Source organism: Lagopus leucura, unplaced genomic scaffold (genome assembly GCF_019238085.1).
Source record: "Lagopus leucura isolate 7727_CA_CO unplaced genomic scaffold, USGS_WTPT01 Super-Scaffold_100017, whole genome shotgun sequence".
NCBI lineage: Eukaryota > Metazoa > Chordata > Aves > Galliformes > Phasianidae > Lagopus > Lagopus leucura.
In genome coordinates this window covers 6,935,353-6,952,189 of record NW_024962271.1, presented here as the reverse complement: position 1 = coordinate 6,952,189, position 16,837 = coordinate 6,935,353, and the positions used below count along the sequence as shown (strand labels likewise).

The 16,837-nt window shown below is 41.4% G+C and overlaps 1 protein-coding gene across 4 annotated transcripts in view; it reads left to right on the top strand.

Moving 5' to 3' along the window:
- KCTD15 (potassium channel tetramerization domain containing 15) overlaps positions 1-16,837 on the top strand; it is a 42,083-nt gene that overhangs the window by 2,021 nt on the left and 23,225 nt on the right. For all 4 annotated transcript variants that reach the window (XM_042877191.1, XM_042877193.1, XM_042877190.1 and 1 more), the window contains exon 3: positions 4,039-4,214. In XM_042877191.1, the coding sequence (XP_042733125.1) occupies positions 4,039-4,214 (176 nt within the window). The remainder of the gene's footprint in view (positions 1-4,038; positions 4,215-16,837) is intronic.

The window sequence follows — 16,837 nt, the reverse complement described above, 5'->3', positions numbered from 1 at the left end:
GGAGCGGAGCGGCCGCAGCGCCCGTCGGCGGGCGTCGGTCCTGCTGCGGGCGGGGCGCGGGGCGCGACCCGCGGGGCCCCGCAGGCGCCCGGGCGGAGCGAGCGGGGACTGGCGGCTCCTGGAACCTGCGGTGCTCATTTCACGTCTCGAATGTGCATGAAGGAATTAAACTGCACGAGTGAATAACAGCATTAGTTTCAATTAATTTTTATCCTGGCAACAATAAACTTTAGAAACAAAGCGCTTTTACATCCGCAATTAGTCTTGCTTCCCATCTGTAGTCTTTTTAAGTGCCTGCTCCTCGATTTAACTTTGTCCCTCCTTCAGAGCTGCCTCCTTTTCCGCTCTCCCCCCTTTTTGCTCGTTATCCCTTCCAGGCTGCCGCTTGCTTCTCCTGCAACCTTTCACCTTCCCTGTCCCTATCTGTCTGCTCTGCTCTCTGCAGTTTATTTCTACTGTATTTTCCCAACATCAGCAGCACTATTGGTTACCATGGCCCCGGGCTATGTGCAGAGGTGGGAAAGCTTCATCCGCCCAAAAGTTCTTAGACTTTTGAAGTCTTTCTTTTAGTAGGATCTGAAATGTATCATCTAGAGTGTGTATTAAATGAACAGTATTCCTGAAGGCTTTAGAGCAAGAAAGGCAACACCCTGGAAAATTCTGCAGTCTTTCAGCATTCTCTGCCCTAGGGTTATAGCCCTGGGCACGGAGCTGAATGGAGCTCTTACAACTGCCTTCTGTTTACCTTTTATGGTTAAAATAACAGCTTAGCAAAGAAGCAACTTCATGGAGAAACGATTCAGTGAAATCATCTCAAGCTGTAGCAGCATAGCTAGTTTAATCACCCCTAGAGAGCTGAACAACTGTGAGCACAATGGGACACAAAATCATTTTGTGTGTAAATGAGCATGGCATTGTGATTATTTCACTTTGCATGGGCAAATAGTTTTTACAAGCAGTACTTATGCAGTTAGCTTAGAAAGGCAGAAAAAGATAAGCTGGCTCTGAAAGATCTTGGTGTGCAATGTTTGAAAAACTAAATATTCAGATAATTTGGGAATCGGGCTCTATTGATTTTGCCTTCAGCAGGTTCCCGTGTTACTTATTAGAGCAGGGTTATTGCCTGTGCCACTAGTTGGGATGCTGTATCCTGTTGCAGGCAACTAAAGAGCAAGGATTATTTTACATGGTTTAATAAATGAATTTAGTTAGTGTTCCTGCAATATTCACCCTTAAGGTTTTAATTTTCACATCAGTATTAGAAAATACGTGCATAAAGACTCACTGGATAAATACATTTAGGATTTTGCTTTGTGCATAAAATAAGTGCATTATTCAGTGTGATGAATTTTATCTGCGTCTTACATTAAGGAGAGGAAGGAGTCATTAGAAATAGTGTTACAGTACCTTAAGAAATGAGAGTGCTTATTTCTTGGAGCACTAGAAGTGCTTTCAGTGTCCTTACGCTCAACAATTACGCCCCCTGATAATCTGCACATAGGAAATGACTGAAGTCCACAGCTCTCATAAACACGTTGGGTTCATTTTCAATACGAATCCTCTCCAAGCAAGGGAAAAGCCTGTGTTCTAATTCTCCCTCCTCCCCCAAAAAGCCGGTAGCATCCTCAGTAAGTATGAGAAGCCATAAAACTTTGAGAACTATTTTAGCTTTCCAGTGATTTTCTATAATTAAGTGTTTTTTCAACACATGCTCTAGCTGAGAGATGCCAAAAGCAGAGGATTGTTCAAAAGGTCCCTCCAGTGAATAGTATAAATTAAATATCTACTGTGTGAGTATGGATGGCCTCACTGAGAATCTCAGGCTTTTTACAGATCAAGGAATTTACTGGTATACTAACATTAAACAAAATCCTAAGATAGCAGCCGTGCTTAAATATGCACAAATAGATTCGGATCACTTGATCTTTAGCTATCTGTGCATATTTTAAAATTGAAGTCTGTGTTTCAAGACAAATGGTTAAATGCAAGACTCGTTTACAGAAGCCCTTTGATTTCATTTGGAAATTGTAACAAGGGGTGCAGATGAGCCCTAATTAGGCGCTTGTTTTGTGAAACTGCATGAGATGTGTTTCTAAGGCAGCTCTGTGCTGCACGAGGTCTGTACCTTTATCATTAGTGATAATAGTTAGGGTCTGAACAAAGACAGGGTTGACATTAAGCCTGTGTCTCCTGACCCTTTCATTTAAGTGAGGGAGCACAGACTGAACATGAGTTTGCAGTGCTCTTTGGTAAGAAAGAAAAATCTCTGTGTTGGCAGACAGATGAGGCACCCACAGACTGGTAAACAGAGCGCCAAAATCCTGCAGGTACTTACATACTAAGTTGCTTTTGAAAGTTAGTTCTTTTATTTATGCTATACGACCTATTTACTAAAGCTTGCCCACAACAAGCTCTTGTGGGAAACAAGAAAGCAGCATCTTGAGTCATGAAAGGATTCAATCACTTTCCTTGAAGGTGGTGCTGTAGTAAAAATGTTAATGCCCAATTTCACATCGACTGACACAGAAGTCCTAGGACAGAGCTGGCATTTGCTTCGTGCTCAGTGCAGAGGTCCCTTCTGCCTCCGAAGAGGAAAGGATGTGGATTCACAATGGGGTGATGTATTGCTGTGCTTTAGATGCAGGAAATCCTTTGGAGCTAAACCTGATAAATGCAGTTAGTGGAGACGTTATGATGACTTTATGAAGCTGTCTGGATGTATTAAGATTTTTCAGCTCCTTTCTAATAGCTTAGATTTGGATTTTTACAGAGAATATTTCTAACTGCATGTTCATTGAGTGTCACAGCCAGGCTTCTCGTGCAAAATATTTGCTGCTAAGAGAAAGACGAGACCAGCTTTAGATTTCTAGGAAACATTATCAAAGTAACGTGGGAGAAATGGGAATTCACTTTGTAATGCTGTATTAAAGTGCTTCTTAGATGGAAGGGAGAGTCTGGGTGTTTGGTAGCATGCTTGCAAAACAAAATACCAAGAAAATTAGATTATATTCAGAAATATCTTCAGTTATAATGTATTGCATATGTTGTTTTACCCATAAGGGGGAGAATGAATGGACATTTTCTAAAACTTACAGCAGATTTTTTTTGTTTGCCTTGTATGCTATCTGTACTGATTTAACCAAAATTAGCTCTGAGACACACGTTTCATGCAGAATAAGCCGTGCTTTTCGTACTGAAGAGAACCGAGGAATTTTCTCCTGCCTTGCTAATTCTTTCCATTTTTAAGACATTTAAGTGTTTTTTGCTTTGTCTATCAGCTGAAGATTCTTGACCCAATTCAGTAATTCTGCTAATTTTCAAACGTTTTTAGTGCAGTAGCCATTAGGTGGATGTTGAATTTGTAATTTCACTTGCCAGATTGCGTAGTGGTTTCTAACGCTTCTTGTCATGAAAACACAGGTCAATTTTTATATATATATATCTTTCTGTTTTCACTGCTTCCAGGCATTGCATTCAGTTTGAAAGCTTATTAGTTCTTTGTATCTAATATTAAGGCTTAACTAAAAAGTATCCATTCATTTTGCAATTATTGAAAATAAGACACAAAATTGATCTTAGTTTGATATGAAATTTACTACATGTATGAACTAAATGCCTTAAGTATTGAGGAAGTCACTAATTTAGAGGTGTCTTGTTACTGAGACAAACTTGCAAAACCCCCTGAATCCCAATTCACAAATTGGTTATTCGTTTGTCAGGGGATATTTCACATCTAACACATAAGCCCGCGACCTTTAATTAGAATTTTGCAGTTTGTTTTATGCCCCTTGAGGCTGACACCTTGAAATTTTTTTTTCTTGATTTCTTATGGCTAATAAGCATCTTTCCCTTCCCCTCTGGTACTTTAAAGAAAATGATGCAAATACACTTAATTACAGTGGTGGCAATAATTTGTTAGCTGAATATGTGATCAGGCAGATGCAAAAATGATCTGATTAGATCTGTGATCACACTGAAAATAAAGGTAACATACTGCTACATTTAAGAGAAACTGTTCTTTTTGTCCTCCGTTTCCAGGAGGGAAGAAGCATGTCCCGTCTGTCTCTAACACGGTCCCCAGTTTCTCCTCTGGCTGCTCAAGGAATTCCTCTCCCAGCTCAGCTCACCAAGTCGAACGCTCCTGTGCACATCGATGTAGGAGGACACATGTACACCAGCAGCCTGGCTACCCTGACCAAGTACCCAGACTCCAGGTAAGACTTCTGTATTTTCAGTCTCTCTGCCTCATTCCGTTCATTGCATGGAAATACTCGTGCACCTGTGTGGCATATTTTGGTGTGAAATACCATTTATTATATATTCACTTATGAATAATTCAGTTTCCAATTTATACGTTAACTTCACTGGTGTTGTATAGAAAAAATGCCTGTACAATTTATGTATTATTTAGAGAGCCTATTCATTTTTCCTCTCAGTGTCTTCAGCACTGTACTGCTACGTGTGAAGCACCTGTTGGTGTCCTGGATTATTTCCAACTGTACCTAGCAACCTATTCCTTTCAGATTTAGGGGGAAAAAATACTTCTTTTTTCCCCTTTTGAGAGAACAAAACAGTTCAGTTATACTAGGACAGACAGATGCTTTTGTTGGCCAGCAGAAATCCTAAAGTCAGGCATAGCTCAGTGCCTCTGTGGCAGCAGCTATGTCCTGTGGGCAGTGGCCAGTATAGCAGCTCTGTGCACTTGCAGCCACACTTTGGATCCAGTTTTTATACTTCAGGGTAGCTGATCAGCACTGAAGATGTTGATGACAAGCCTGGCAAAAAGAATTTAGTTCTGGCCGTATTATCGCAGAGGGAACTCCAGATACATCAAACTATGAACTGAGGTGGCATGAAAATATTGTACATGTAACACTGTCTCTTTGTTACTTGCCCATGTCCCAGTCCTCTGGGGTACTGGGCACCACGATGTATGGGTCAGCCTGGGTAGCATCAGACCTGTAATGGTACTGTGAAAGAGATCGCTGTTTTCAGGGTTAAAATATTTTCATTTTAGTAGTACCTGATTTTGATTTACAGTTATTGATCACTAAAATGATTCATCCTTTTGTCATTCTGACTGTTATGCTTCAGAAGGATAAATGCCTCGTGTGTAACCACCAGAAGGTGTAGATGTGTAGCATCGAGGTGCCTGTCAGTCTGCTTAAAGGAGACTATGGACTCAAAAGTAATCCAGAGCTCAGGCCAGCGAGTTATCAGAGATTTTGCTACCCACATGGCCAGTATTTCTGTAAAGAGAAGGACTTTTTTTTTCTTTATTGACAACCACTGTAAAGCTCTAGATTTATTTGGGGATTTTTCCTTTTAAAGAACTAGCTTTTTGGCACAGAATTGGCAGGTTCTCAAGCAATAAATGTCATTTATGGAGATACCTTGATATGCTTCTGATGTCATAAAGCTGGACTTGCGTTCTCATGCCAAGGAGAAATACTTGCTACATTGTCTATGGGAAAGAAACAATTATTAAAATACCTGTATCCTATGGTTAGGCTGAAACCATATATATATATATATATATATATATATATATATATATATATATATTTTTTTTTCAGAACAGTTGCTGTTTAATGTTTGTGTGGTACTTTAATCATAGAGAAGTCTGTTTGGTGGGGAGAGATTTATAACAGAGGAGCAGACAATTGCTTCATAGTAGAAAAATACAGAGAAGATTCAGTAGTTGTGATGGAACAGCACATCTGTTTCTGCGTTTTAAAATATCACTGCTGACACTATTTTTAAAATGTGCCTCATATCAGACTTGCTTAATAAAAAAATGTACATAAATTCACATATTTTATATAAAGAGAACAGAGTAGTGATTTAAAATCTTTTTCCTGTTTGCGAAGATACCAGAAGCATATTCCATAAGGTTCTGTAGTTCTATTAAGTTAAAAATACAAAACTGTGACTGACCAGAGCTCTTGTGCTGCCAGATGTTTTGCTGTGTACTGTATGTTGTTTGCATTGCAGTATTATCTCATAAGGCTTGAATGCTTTTTCAGCTGCTCAAACTTCAGTTCTTACAGGAGTAAGAGCTTGAAGAGCTAGATCTGAAAATCAGAAGGATTACATAGTAGCCGTGTATATTTTTATAGCAAAACATAACCCCTTACCACCACCTATGTAGATTGCATTGCTACATGTGTTATGGATGGCAGGTTCACTTTAAGTTTCAAATCAAATCTTAGTTGTTGTGGGTTTTTTTTTCTTTTCTTCTTCATAACTTGGCTTTTTGCAGCAGTGCACTGTAGACTTGGTTGGCTGCCCCATTGAGCCTGTCCTCTCATTCCCAGTTAAATCAAAATAAAACTTGCAGTTATTTCAGTGGGGATGATGGGAGCTCCTGATGGTGCTTCGCTGCCTGTGTGTGATTCTTCCACAAGGCACAGATTTCCATTGCAGTGCTCTGGATGAGAGAGGCATCTCTTGCAGATGAAAGAAGAAGGAGATAGCTTTTCTGGGTGAGACATCTGGAAAGAATGCCAGAGCACTATTAAATTATGCTCACATGATGATGTGCATGGCCACATATAGAGGCATAGCCATACTCATCCACATGCAGAGTTTCCTGGATTATTTTGGACAGCATATTAAACTCTTGGTTTGAGCATGAATTTATAAGCTTCAAATCCAAGAAATTAAACAAATTTCTAGCTTCTGTTTCAGGGAAAGATGTAAGCATATGCTGAAATGCATTGTTAAATCTTAGCTTGTGTCACATAAAATACAATTTGCACTCACTAAAAGTGAAAGCTGTGGGAATAACCTTCCTGTTCATGTTACAATCTCTATCTCTTTTTCTGTGTTCCAAAATCCCAAATAGACTTTTAGCTTGTAATTTATACAGCACATGCACATTTAAGGACATGTGTATAAACATGATCGTACGCAGAGACATCACTTGCTAATGGGAAACGGAAAACAATCACTGAATCATGTTTATCTTTCAATAGTATTTGAAGGAGGCCCAATCCTGTTAGGTCCTAAATGAACTCAGTTTGTGTTGACTTCAGCGGGAGGGAAGAGCTCTCAGCAGCTTGCCAGATCAGGCCCAGCAGGAGCAAGTATAGGTATGACCAGTTCCTGCCTATACCTGCTCTCCAGTCACCCCTCTGGTATGACATAAATTACACCTGACAGCAGGCAGCGTGATACATTTCTTATTGTAATTTGTTAGGATTGACTGTGCTCAGCCCACTCGCTTGCTTTACTTGTCTGATCCCAAGTTATGTGGTTAGCCCTAATTCATGGAAACAAAGGACCTGATTCTGGGAGTCTTACTCACGTGAGGGAAATAGCTGGCAATGTAAAGTTGGAGAACTAATTTTGCATTTCAGTGATCCCAGAGTTGTTTTGGAGAAACTTTGATGAAGTCTTTGATGGTGTTCATACTACAGTGCAGCTGCTGGGAGAAGAGAATTTGTCCATTGATTAGATTTGCATAAGCAAAGGGAGCCAGATTAGGCATTAAATGTGGCAGATGCCCTCTTTCCAGTGAATTTTTATGGGCTACATAACTTCTCCAAAGAAGAGAACACTGGAGCAGCACACAACTGTTGTGGCAAAAGGGAAGGGTTAAACAGCCACTGCCAAGGACAGTTTCTAAACTAGACATGCTCACCTTAGTCTTTACTCTTACAAGTTTTCCCAGTTGGCTTTTTAAATGAAACACCTTATAAATAAGTAAACTGGATTTTCAAAGGGTGAAAGGCAAGGGAAAAAAGAAACAAGCAAAAGATACTGTGAGCAGAAACAACGTAAACACAGCATAATAGTCACAGAGAGGATCTCAGAAGTAGTAGTATTAATCCCTCTACTTATAACTAGTTGAAGCTGCTATTCTTGTATACCTGAAATTGCCATTCAAGTTAACAAGTTTTGGGGGATTCATGGAGGCTGGCACTGACTTACTGCATCTAAGGCTCACTTTCTCTAGCTTAGTTTTAGTAAGTTTTCTCACCAAAACTGCCAACTCTGATAGTTGTGAGCTACAGGTGTGTAAAGCAAAGAAAAAAAATATGTTGAATACTCTTACTGTCAATATCTTATTTCTAAAGTAACCAGCTGAACAGACCAATTATTCAACTTTGAGAGCATTTCCTCTAGAAATTCCATTGATGTTTTCACCCACAGGACCTCTAAAAGCAACCCCTTCACACGTTGATACTTGAATATGGATTTATATGACAGATTATAAGGGAAGTCTGTAAAGACTTTAGCACATCTATAAAGTGAGCTGCAAATTGTATTTATTCAAGGGAATGTGGTAGCTCTTAAAAAACAAAAATAAAAAACAACCAGAAATCCAAGCTTTTAATGTGCAAAGTCGAATACCCAAAGATGCTGCCAAATCATCCAGTCTTACTCCCACTGAGTTCAGTGACAGATATCTCATCGACTTTAAGTGGAAAAGAACTAAAAGTTCTAAATCCCCTTATACCACAGCAAGCACACACTTTGCCATTTCACTGAAAATTTTGATATGATTTTTAAGTTGTTAGAAAGCAGAATGACATTTTTTTCATTAGAAAAAATGAAAAACAGGCCTGTTCTTTTTACAGCCCTGTTTAACATTTATCTCAGAGAATTGCTGTGAGCTCCCTGTGAATTGTTCAGCTATAAAGGGTAAATATATTTACTTTACATTCTTGGTTAATTAGTATTTGCTGTCTAACCCTCTGTTAAAGATAAATATGTTATTTTGTGAAGCAAGGTTATAAGAGATCTCACTTCCAGGAGCGTTGCTCATGTGCGAGAAGTGAGCAGACATCCTTGTAATTGAGGCAGAGGTTCCCTGGTGGGAGCAGTGTGGTCACACAGACCCAGAGGAGCTTCCCCAACACCGCTTGGCAGAACAAGGTGGCTGGGACCTGCCGGACTGGACCTGCCTGCCTTCAGCCTTTACTCCGTCTGGTTAACCGAGAACACCCACCTTTTTTAAAGTTTTCTTACCTCTTTAGGAAAGCAAAACTTGTTGGCTCTGTGGCCCAAGGCAGTGCTGGTGCTAACAGTGCATGCCCTGACCTTGAGGCACCTTGGCTTCTGGAGATGGCGTCCACCCATCTGGAGGCTCTGCCCTCCAGAGAAAACCAGCACAGGCTTTTCTTAACAGTTTCAGAAAGCAGTGATATGACTGTAGGTTTTAAGAGGCATGGTATAATTTTCCTGTTTTCTCTGCCTTATTTTCCTCTGAACACACAATCTTTTGGAGGGAATTTACAAAAGAGCCCCCTAAAGTTTCGGACTTTTTCTTGTCAAAGCAAACTCTATTCTTTTATAAAGCCACATTTGGACAAGCTCTCCTAGCAAGCATGTTCTTCTGAGCCCAGCTGCACAGTAAGTCACCTAGATTCCCCTGTTGCTGGAACTCAACAGCAACACCCAAGGTCTTTTCTTCTCCCCACCTCTCTGCAGTCACACCAGGCTGGACTGAATTCCAGGCCAACATTCTTCTCCAAGTTTCAAGACTCACCTGTTGTAGCTGCCAGACAATGACTGCTGACACCGTATAGCCAGATACAGATGAACTCAAACGCATCCAATACTGAGATTGTCAAAACAGATTTTCCACTTCACCCTTTACAACTAAAAACTTCCTGCTCTTCTTGGGAGAGAGCAGGGAAATTAATTCGGATGTATTCAGTTTGTATAATTCTCCAGATTTAGCACACGTAAGAGCACGTAGGATCAGTCCAGTGTTACCACCATTGACTTGTTAACTCCTCATCAGATCTGTGGAGTCCTGATGTTATTACAAGAAAACAATGCCAATTATCAGATCCTGTCATTCACCACATACTGGCAGAAGGGTGTAAATCAGTTCTTAAACAAATCCTCCGCTTTGGCCAGGAAGTTAAGACCAAATTTGTTCATAACCAGAGGCTGATTGTGGCCTCTAAAACACAGTGCATTTGTGGTCAGGGTTGCAATTTGGAGCAGAAAACTGCCAGCTCTCCTGGGTCCACTTGCTCTCTTTTGACCTTGTATAATTGTTAGCATCAATACTAACCTAGGGGTTTCCAAAACCTCTCAATTCCAATTCCATACCACACTGACCACAGCTCACTCACGCAGTGTGTGTGTATGGCATGTTGTCCCTCTTCAGTATCTCTGCAGACCTGCTTAGTGATGCTCTTTTAGCACAACGTGTGCCTGCCGTGGCACATTATACGAGCAGTAAGGTACTGCTCTTCCCAGTGAAGTCGTCTGTGGGGTGGCACGAGGCTCAGGCATAACCAGGCTAAAAGGCACGGTCTATTACCCAAAAGGCAAAGTTTCTGAATTGGTGCCTACAGCCCACATTCAGGCAAAGCTCTACAAAACGCACCTGCATGTGAGCTGCAGCACAAAGCTCATTAATTTTAATGGATATTGTGAACTTGAAGCATACATGGACTTTAAAGGAAAACACTTGAAGAGGTAGGATTGTTTTCCTGTGTTACTGATGCTCAGAGCTGCAGAGCCGAGGTATGGCACCAGCACGGTGGTTGTGGTGCACTGGCGCTGGAGTGCTGAGCTTGCCAGGGGCCCCCCAGCTCTGCTGCAGAAGACAGCAAGGAAAGGAATAGAAAAGCAGAAATTTCGGTTATGCACAAAGCCTTTTCTGAATTAACATAAGAATTTTCATTGACATTAAAATCATTTTCTGTTACATTTAATGCACCTGTAATTAACAGAAAAATCTTGAGAGTTTTTCTCGTTTGGTTGCTGACTGGGCAGGTCTTTGGTTTCCAAGGGAATTCTGACCAGCAGAACAGTTAATGGGAAGAAAAAATCCTCAAAAAAGTTTTTCTGTATCCCACCCTTCTTTCCCCCCCCAGCTTGCATCTAAACCTGTGAGTGCTGTGCTCACCTGAGTGGAAGCTGGAATCAGCAAAGAACTCTTATTTCTAGATTGCTGAATCAAGTAATGGAAAAGGAACCAGGCATTCCCTGCTTGCACAGCAAACATTGCTGTTTTGTAAAGGTGCTGTGTGGCTGCAGCCACCTGAGTCCATGCAGCTCTCTGGGAAGTGTGAGAAGTTAGGGGCAGGATGGGAGCTGCTTCCAGGACCCAGCCAGCAAAACTCCTGGGTAGCACGGAGGTCAGAGTATGGCAGGCAGAGGTGGAAAACCCTTCATTCTCCTGGCTGGACTCGTTGGAGCCGATGTGGCAGCCGCCTCAACAGCGCCAGGCCTGAAAGGAGCAGGGCATTGCCTGGCTAAAGGAGGTGCACTGGATGTGGCCTCCATGGAATAAAAATCTGCAACAGGGAAGTAATTACAGCTGGGGATAATGACTTAGATACCCTGTCTCTACATTCTATTAGAGGGAAAAATCCTAGAATCAAAGTCTGCTTTGAGAAACTGAGCAGAGCTCATGGAAATAATACACAAAAACAGATCTGCCTGTGTTAACTAAGGATGCTGCTGCATTTCTGCAGTGGTGGTGGCTTTGGTGGTAAAGGAGAACAAGCCCTCTAACGTAACTGTTCAGTCCAGTGACCGTGAGAGATGGGAGCAAAGGAATTTGTATGGAAACTGATTCTTCAGACCTGTCTGTGTCCATCTCTCCAGGATCTCTGACTAACTGGCATGTAGGGAGCCACAACAGAGCTGAGCTGTCTGCTGTGATAAAAGTGTTTACTCCTTACTGGACTTCATAAATGCTGCCTTGCCCAGCACAGCTGCTGCCCAGGGACTGCCTGCAGGCTCTGGAGAGGGAAGCAGAGCTTATCCTTCGGGAACACAAATCTTAGTGTAATTGGGTGCAGAGATTGGGACCTGTCAATGAATGAATTATTGGTATGTTTACTTGGAATATTTGATGAAATGTATGAGAGAATGTTACAGAGCTAGTCTCTGATGAACACTTTTTCCAAAATTATTATTTCTCTGCATACGTATATATATTACAGCCTGAGCTGTGGAGTTCTAGGCACAAATAGGTATTATAGCATGTAGAAAGGGGAGGATTGTGCTACTGTTGGAGAGGACAAGATAGCAAACCACACTCATCCGCCTGACAGAAATAAAATATGGCTGTGTTGCTAAGCCCAGCACAGGCTGCTCAAAAGGCCTGAAGTTGAGAAAATTCCACATTCCTGATCTAGATATTACCTTGTTTGGCTTGGCTAGTCAAAAGGGAAGAGAGAGGAGGTGTTCTCTATGCAATCTGTCCATCCTGGCTGTGGCCAGAGGGATGTCACTTGTGGCCTTTGAGAGCAGCTCAGGCCTGCTGGGCTGTGTCTCTCCAATATCTTCGGTGCAAACTCAGATGACCATGTCTCGTTTTCTGCTCTTCTCTGTTCTCCTGCAACAATAACTGGGCTGAGTTTAGCCCATTAGAATTTTCCTCCTTCCTGTTTACAATGGGTTAAAAATCAGTCTGTTTAAAAATCAGTCAGTTAAAACTCACACATAGAGCCCAGAAGACAGGGAGACCAGTAATTCAGCATTTTCTTGCTTTAGCGCTCTGTATTTATAGCAGTTTCTGAGGTTAGTTGGTTAAGTCCTTTGTCATTTTTCTAATTCCTTCTTTTGCTTACCACTCACCTCTCACCTGCCAGGGTACTTCAGTGCCAGCAGCACAATTTAAGTATTTTTCAGCAGTTGTTTTCAGGGCACTAACATGAAACATGAAAAGCACCAGCATTAGCAGCATGGTTTGAGAAACAGCTCCCATAAGATGCTATGGAAGTAACCTGTCTCCTCCTTTTATGTGCTGCTAATGGAGGCTGCTTTTCTGCTGATGAACACAGTGCAAAGTAGTGCACCTTTGCCCAGTTTCATAGTTGTAGCAACTTCCCACTTAAAACAAAGGGGAATCCCCTCTATTGATGGTTTTCTTTTCTTTTTTTTTTTTTTTTTTTTTTTTTTCTCTTTTTTTTTTTTTTTTGTATGTGCACCCAGTAGACACAACACATGGAGAGGACTTATGTTAAGATGTGGGTTCGGTAACTTTGTGTTGGAAATCATGTCCTGAGGTCACAGCAAACCACTGCACCAGCAAAGCAAAAGAGATGTTACCTCTTCATATTTGGTCTTTGAGTACACATCACTGGTGTTTGTCTTGTGATTTATAAACTTTTGCTTTATAATGACTCTGCAATGGCAAGTAGACCTGGTCTCCTTAGGGGGATATTTCATGAACTACTTAGGAAGTTTATAAAAAAGAGTCCCTAGATTATGAAGCAAGGGGTATCTGTTTTGTAAGGAACATGTTATGAAATGAATTTGTCTTTAGGCCTAATTTAATTATTTTAATGATCCCACTGGTGGTTGTTGTAGGTGTCGTTCTGTGTATATATTGTGACCTACATGCTTGTGATCATTTATGAAATCTAAGATTTAAAAATACATTGGGCCTTATTAATTCATTGCCTTCTATCACTGAAGTAAATTGAGGTAGTTTGGATATTAGTACACGGGGCCAAATCTGTCTTCCAGTGAAGACAATGAGAGTTTTACTGTAAGCATAAATGGAAACAAAATAAGTCCTGTTCTTTTAGAAAAGTGCCCCAAATAATCCCTGGTGTAACTGTTCACTGCTGTGGAGTGATGCCAGGAAAGCATATTGATGTGAAGACAGGAACTTGTCAAAGACATCTGAAGGTGTAAAATCAACAGGCAGGTGAGCACAGAAGAGTCCTACCCTTACAGGTAGGTGCATGTGCCTTTCCTGGTCAGGTGGCCTTCAAAAAAAGAAGACTTCATTGGCTTTGAAGGAGATACTCCAAATTCGTACCCGTAAAATTGAAAATAGAATTAATCTATTCATGGGCTAATAAAGTCTTTAAGAACAAACTGCATATTTAAATAGAAGAAATATGTAGGCATGCAAACACAGGATTCAATTCTAAAAGCACAGAGGAGGCTAGATCTCTCAAGCACAGTGACAAGGATGCGGACCATGCTAGGCTATAGCTAACACAGGTTGTGCCCTAAACTGCTGTTAGCTACATCAGTTCCGCCAAGTTTCTTTGTTACATGAATGTAACAAATAGATTAATATGCTTAGTCCTTGCAGCACAACAGCTTGCTCCATTGTGCTATTCTGACATCAAATGAATATTCTGCTGAGTGAGAACGGGTAAGTATTGCCACTCTCATCCCCGGTATAACTGCATTGATACAGTGTTACCCAGGATGGTGGCTCTCCTAACATGATTTTGCAGCTGGGAGAAGCTGCAGAGTTAGAAATAAGCTCCAGAGTTACAAACTCATATCTCCATGCTCTATCCACCAAGTTACCTACTCTTCTAACTCATCTGCTGTGATTAGCATGCATTTTATTTTCTAGTACTTAAAAATAATTTGCAGGCAAATTTTAAGAGATTTTGTACTTTGGTATTTTTGTTGTTGATGTTTTCACCTGATTTGCTCCTGCTTGAATCTGTGCTAGGAGGGCTGGCTTTTAGCTTAGCATGCGTGCACTTACTGCATTCCTCATTGATACAATCCCTGTGATGACTGCCTGCCTGCCAGAGCTGGGCACCAGACAAACAGGCTAAGCAGAGGTATTCCAGTGTTCATATGTACTGTATTGATTTCACTCTACTGTAGTATGGTATGAGTTCAAAGGCTAAAATTCCTGCTTTTTTATCTGCTGAGGACCACAAAAAGCAATACCTGAAAGGAATCCTGCACGTGGATGCTGGGAAGCTATTATGCAGCACTTGCAACGTTACTCTTGGTCAGACTCAGAAAGGATCAGTTGGCAAGCACTGGAAACTGAGATTTTCACCGTAAAGCTGAAACGCTGAAGGAATCCCAGTCCAAAGGGCAGGCTGCCGTTACGCCTCTGTCCTAATGGAGAGCAGATGCTACCAGTGCTGCAGGTAATCCGTTTAGATCTGGTAGAAGCTTTTGCAGCAGCAAATCTCTCTCTTGAGAAAGCAGACAATGAAAAACAGGGACTCTTCTTTTAACATTGGTGTCATACTGTGTTGATGGTGTTATGCCAATGACTTGTATGGGTATGATTACATCAGAGGCTGCAGATTTGGCATTTGGGGAACGTGGTATGCCTTCAGGGAGATCACTGCCTAAATTCTGCCATTGCAAAACTTACATATAATTTCACGGACAAACTTGGCTAGTTGAACTCCACGGGAATCAGTAGATGACAGTAGAAAGAAACTTGGTCCTCCACTTGTGTTGGGGTTGTCTGGGAGGGAATGAGGGCTGAACTTGGGCCAGAAGTACTTACCACTGCTTTTGAAAGAGGAATAAATTCAGTGAGGGCTTCCCCCCCCCCAATTAAAAAGATTGATTTGTTGCCAGCTGTAAACATTTCCTCTTCTGTTCACATCCAGTTATATTCTGTTTGCAGATGCAAGGGTTAAAGTGGGAGCTGCCTTCTGTTTTCAGTTAAGTCAAAGGATGTTTTGGCCTTGACTTCACTGGGACCAGAATCAAACCCATGACCATAGTATTGTATTTAAGAATGAATCTCTCTCAGTCACATAAAAAAGCCAGGTTCGACTTTCAGCACCTCATCATAATCCAACAGTTAACAGTTTTCTTATTACTTTCAAGTTTTCCCCAAGCTTAAGCCCAGAGCATCCTCTGTGCAGCAGGTATATTGATTGCCGTCTCCCTCTGGGGTGCCGTTTCCCCCTCTGCAATAAGGCCCCCCACTCTTTTCTTCCAGAATGTGGCTTGGGAGCCTGGTTCTCCCACTTGATGTATCTATGCATCAGTGTTTCTCTTTATCTGCTTCTTCCCTGCTGCTGGAACAAAAAACTTAGTGGAAATCGCACTCTGATTCTGCCTTTCACCTGCCAACCAGCAAAAAAACTGTTGCCCAAGTCTTCCAACTTGCAACATACAGATGTAAGGTCTTTGTTGGTTGTTTTCCCTTCGAAATAACTTTAACAAATTATTATTGACATGCTCAGTTTCTCTAAGGGAGCCAGGAAAAATACATTGCATACAGCATAATTAAATGCAAAATTAAGCAGCAGCATAATTCAAGCATTGTTTTAAGTGTGACAACAAAAACATGGATAGAAAAAACTGGATACAACTTCCAAATCACTTGCTTACAGAGAATTGCAAACAGCTGTGGCCTTGGGCGTGCCCATAACTGCCCCTGGTGTTTTTGTGCCAGAGCAGTGGTGTGAGCTGCATGAGGTATTCAGCAGTGTGGTGCTGGGACTGTGCAAAGTAAGTGTAGCTTATTCACCAGAGAACAAAAAGATGGGGTGCAGGAAAACCAAATGGAGGATGAATGTAAGATAAGCTCTTTTTTCCATATTATAATTCTCAGCAAGAGAAGAGTTACCAGTTTCACAAATTGGCATGCCAGCCAATTGCCAGTATTACCACATGGCCTGAGTTGTAAGCAGAAAGTTAAATTATCCGTACCCAGAGTCGCTGGTATCATTCTTGTTCATGTCAGTGGAGAGCATCCTGATGTAGTGGAAGGCAGTGGAGCTCCTGGCAGGCTGTGCCCAGCGACTTTTTTCTGCTGGCCTGGAAAGAAAGAAAACAGTAATAGGAAAATGCTCAGCTTTCACATGCTTGTGCTCAGAAGTGCAGGGATATGGCTTGCACAGATGAAATACTGTAGCAGTTTGCATGAGCAGTGGGCACCAAAGCATGTTAGCTGTCACTATTTGCATTTTATAAAGGTGGTGCAGACTATGAGCGCCTGCTTACTCCCACTGTGGGCTGAAATGTGCTGGTTTCACAGCACCCACATGCACAAAGGATGAGAAAGGTCAGACTTGCACCCTGAAAAGTGACTGAGTTACATCTAGAATTTTTCCTGTCTTCACTGAGACCCATGGAGAGTTTCTCTGTTGACTTCAATGAGCAAGGATTTAGG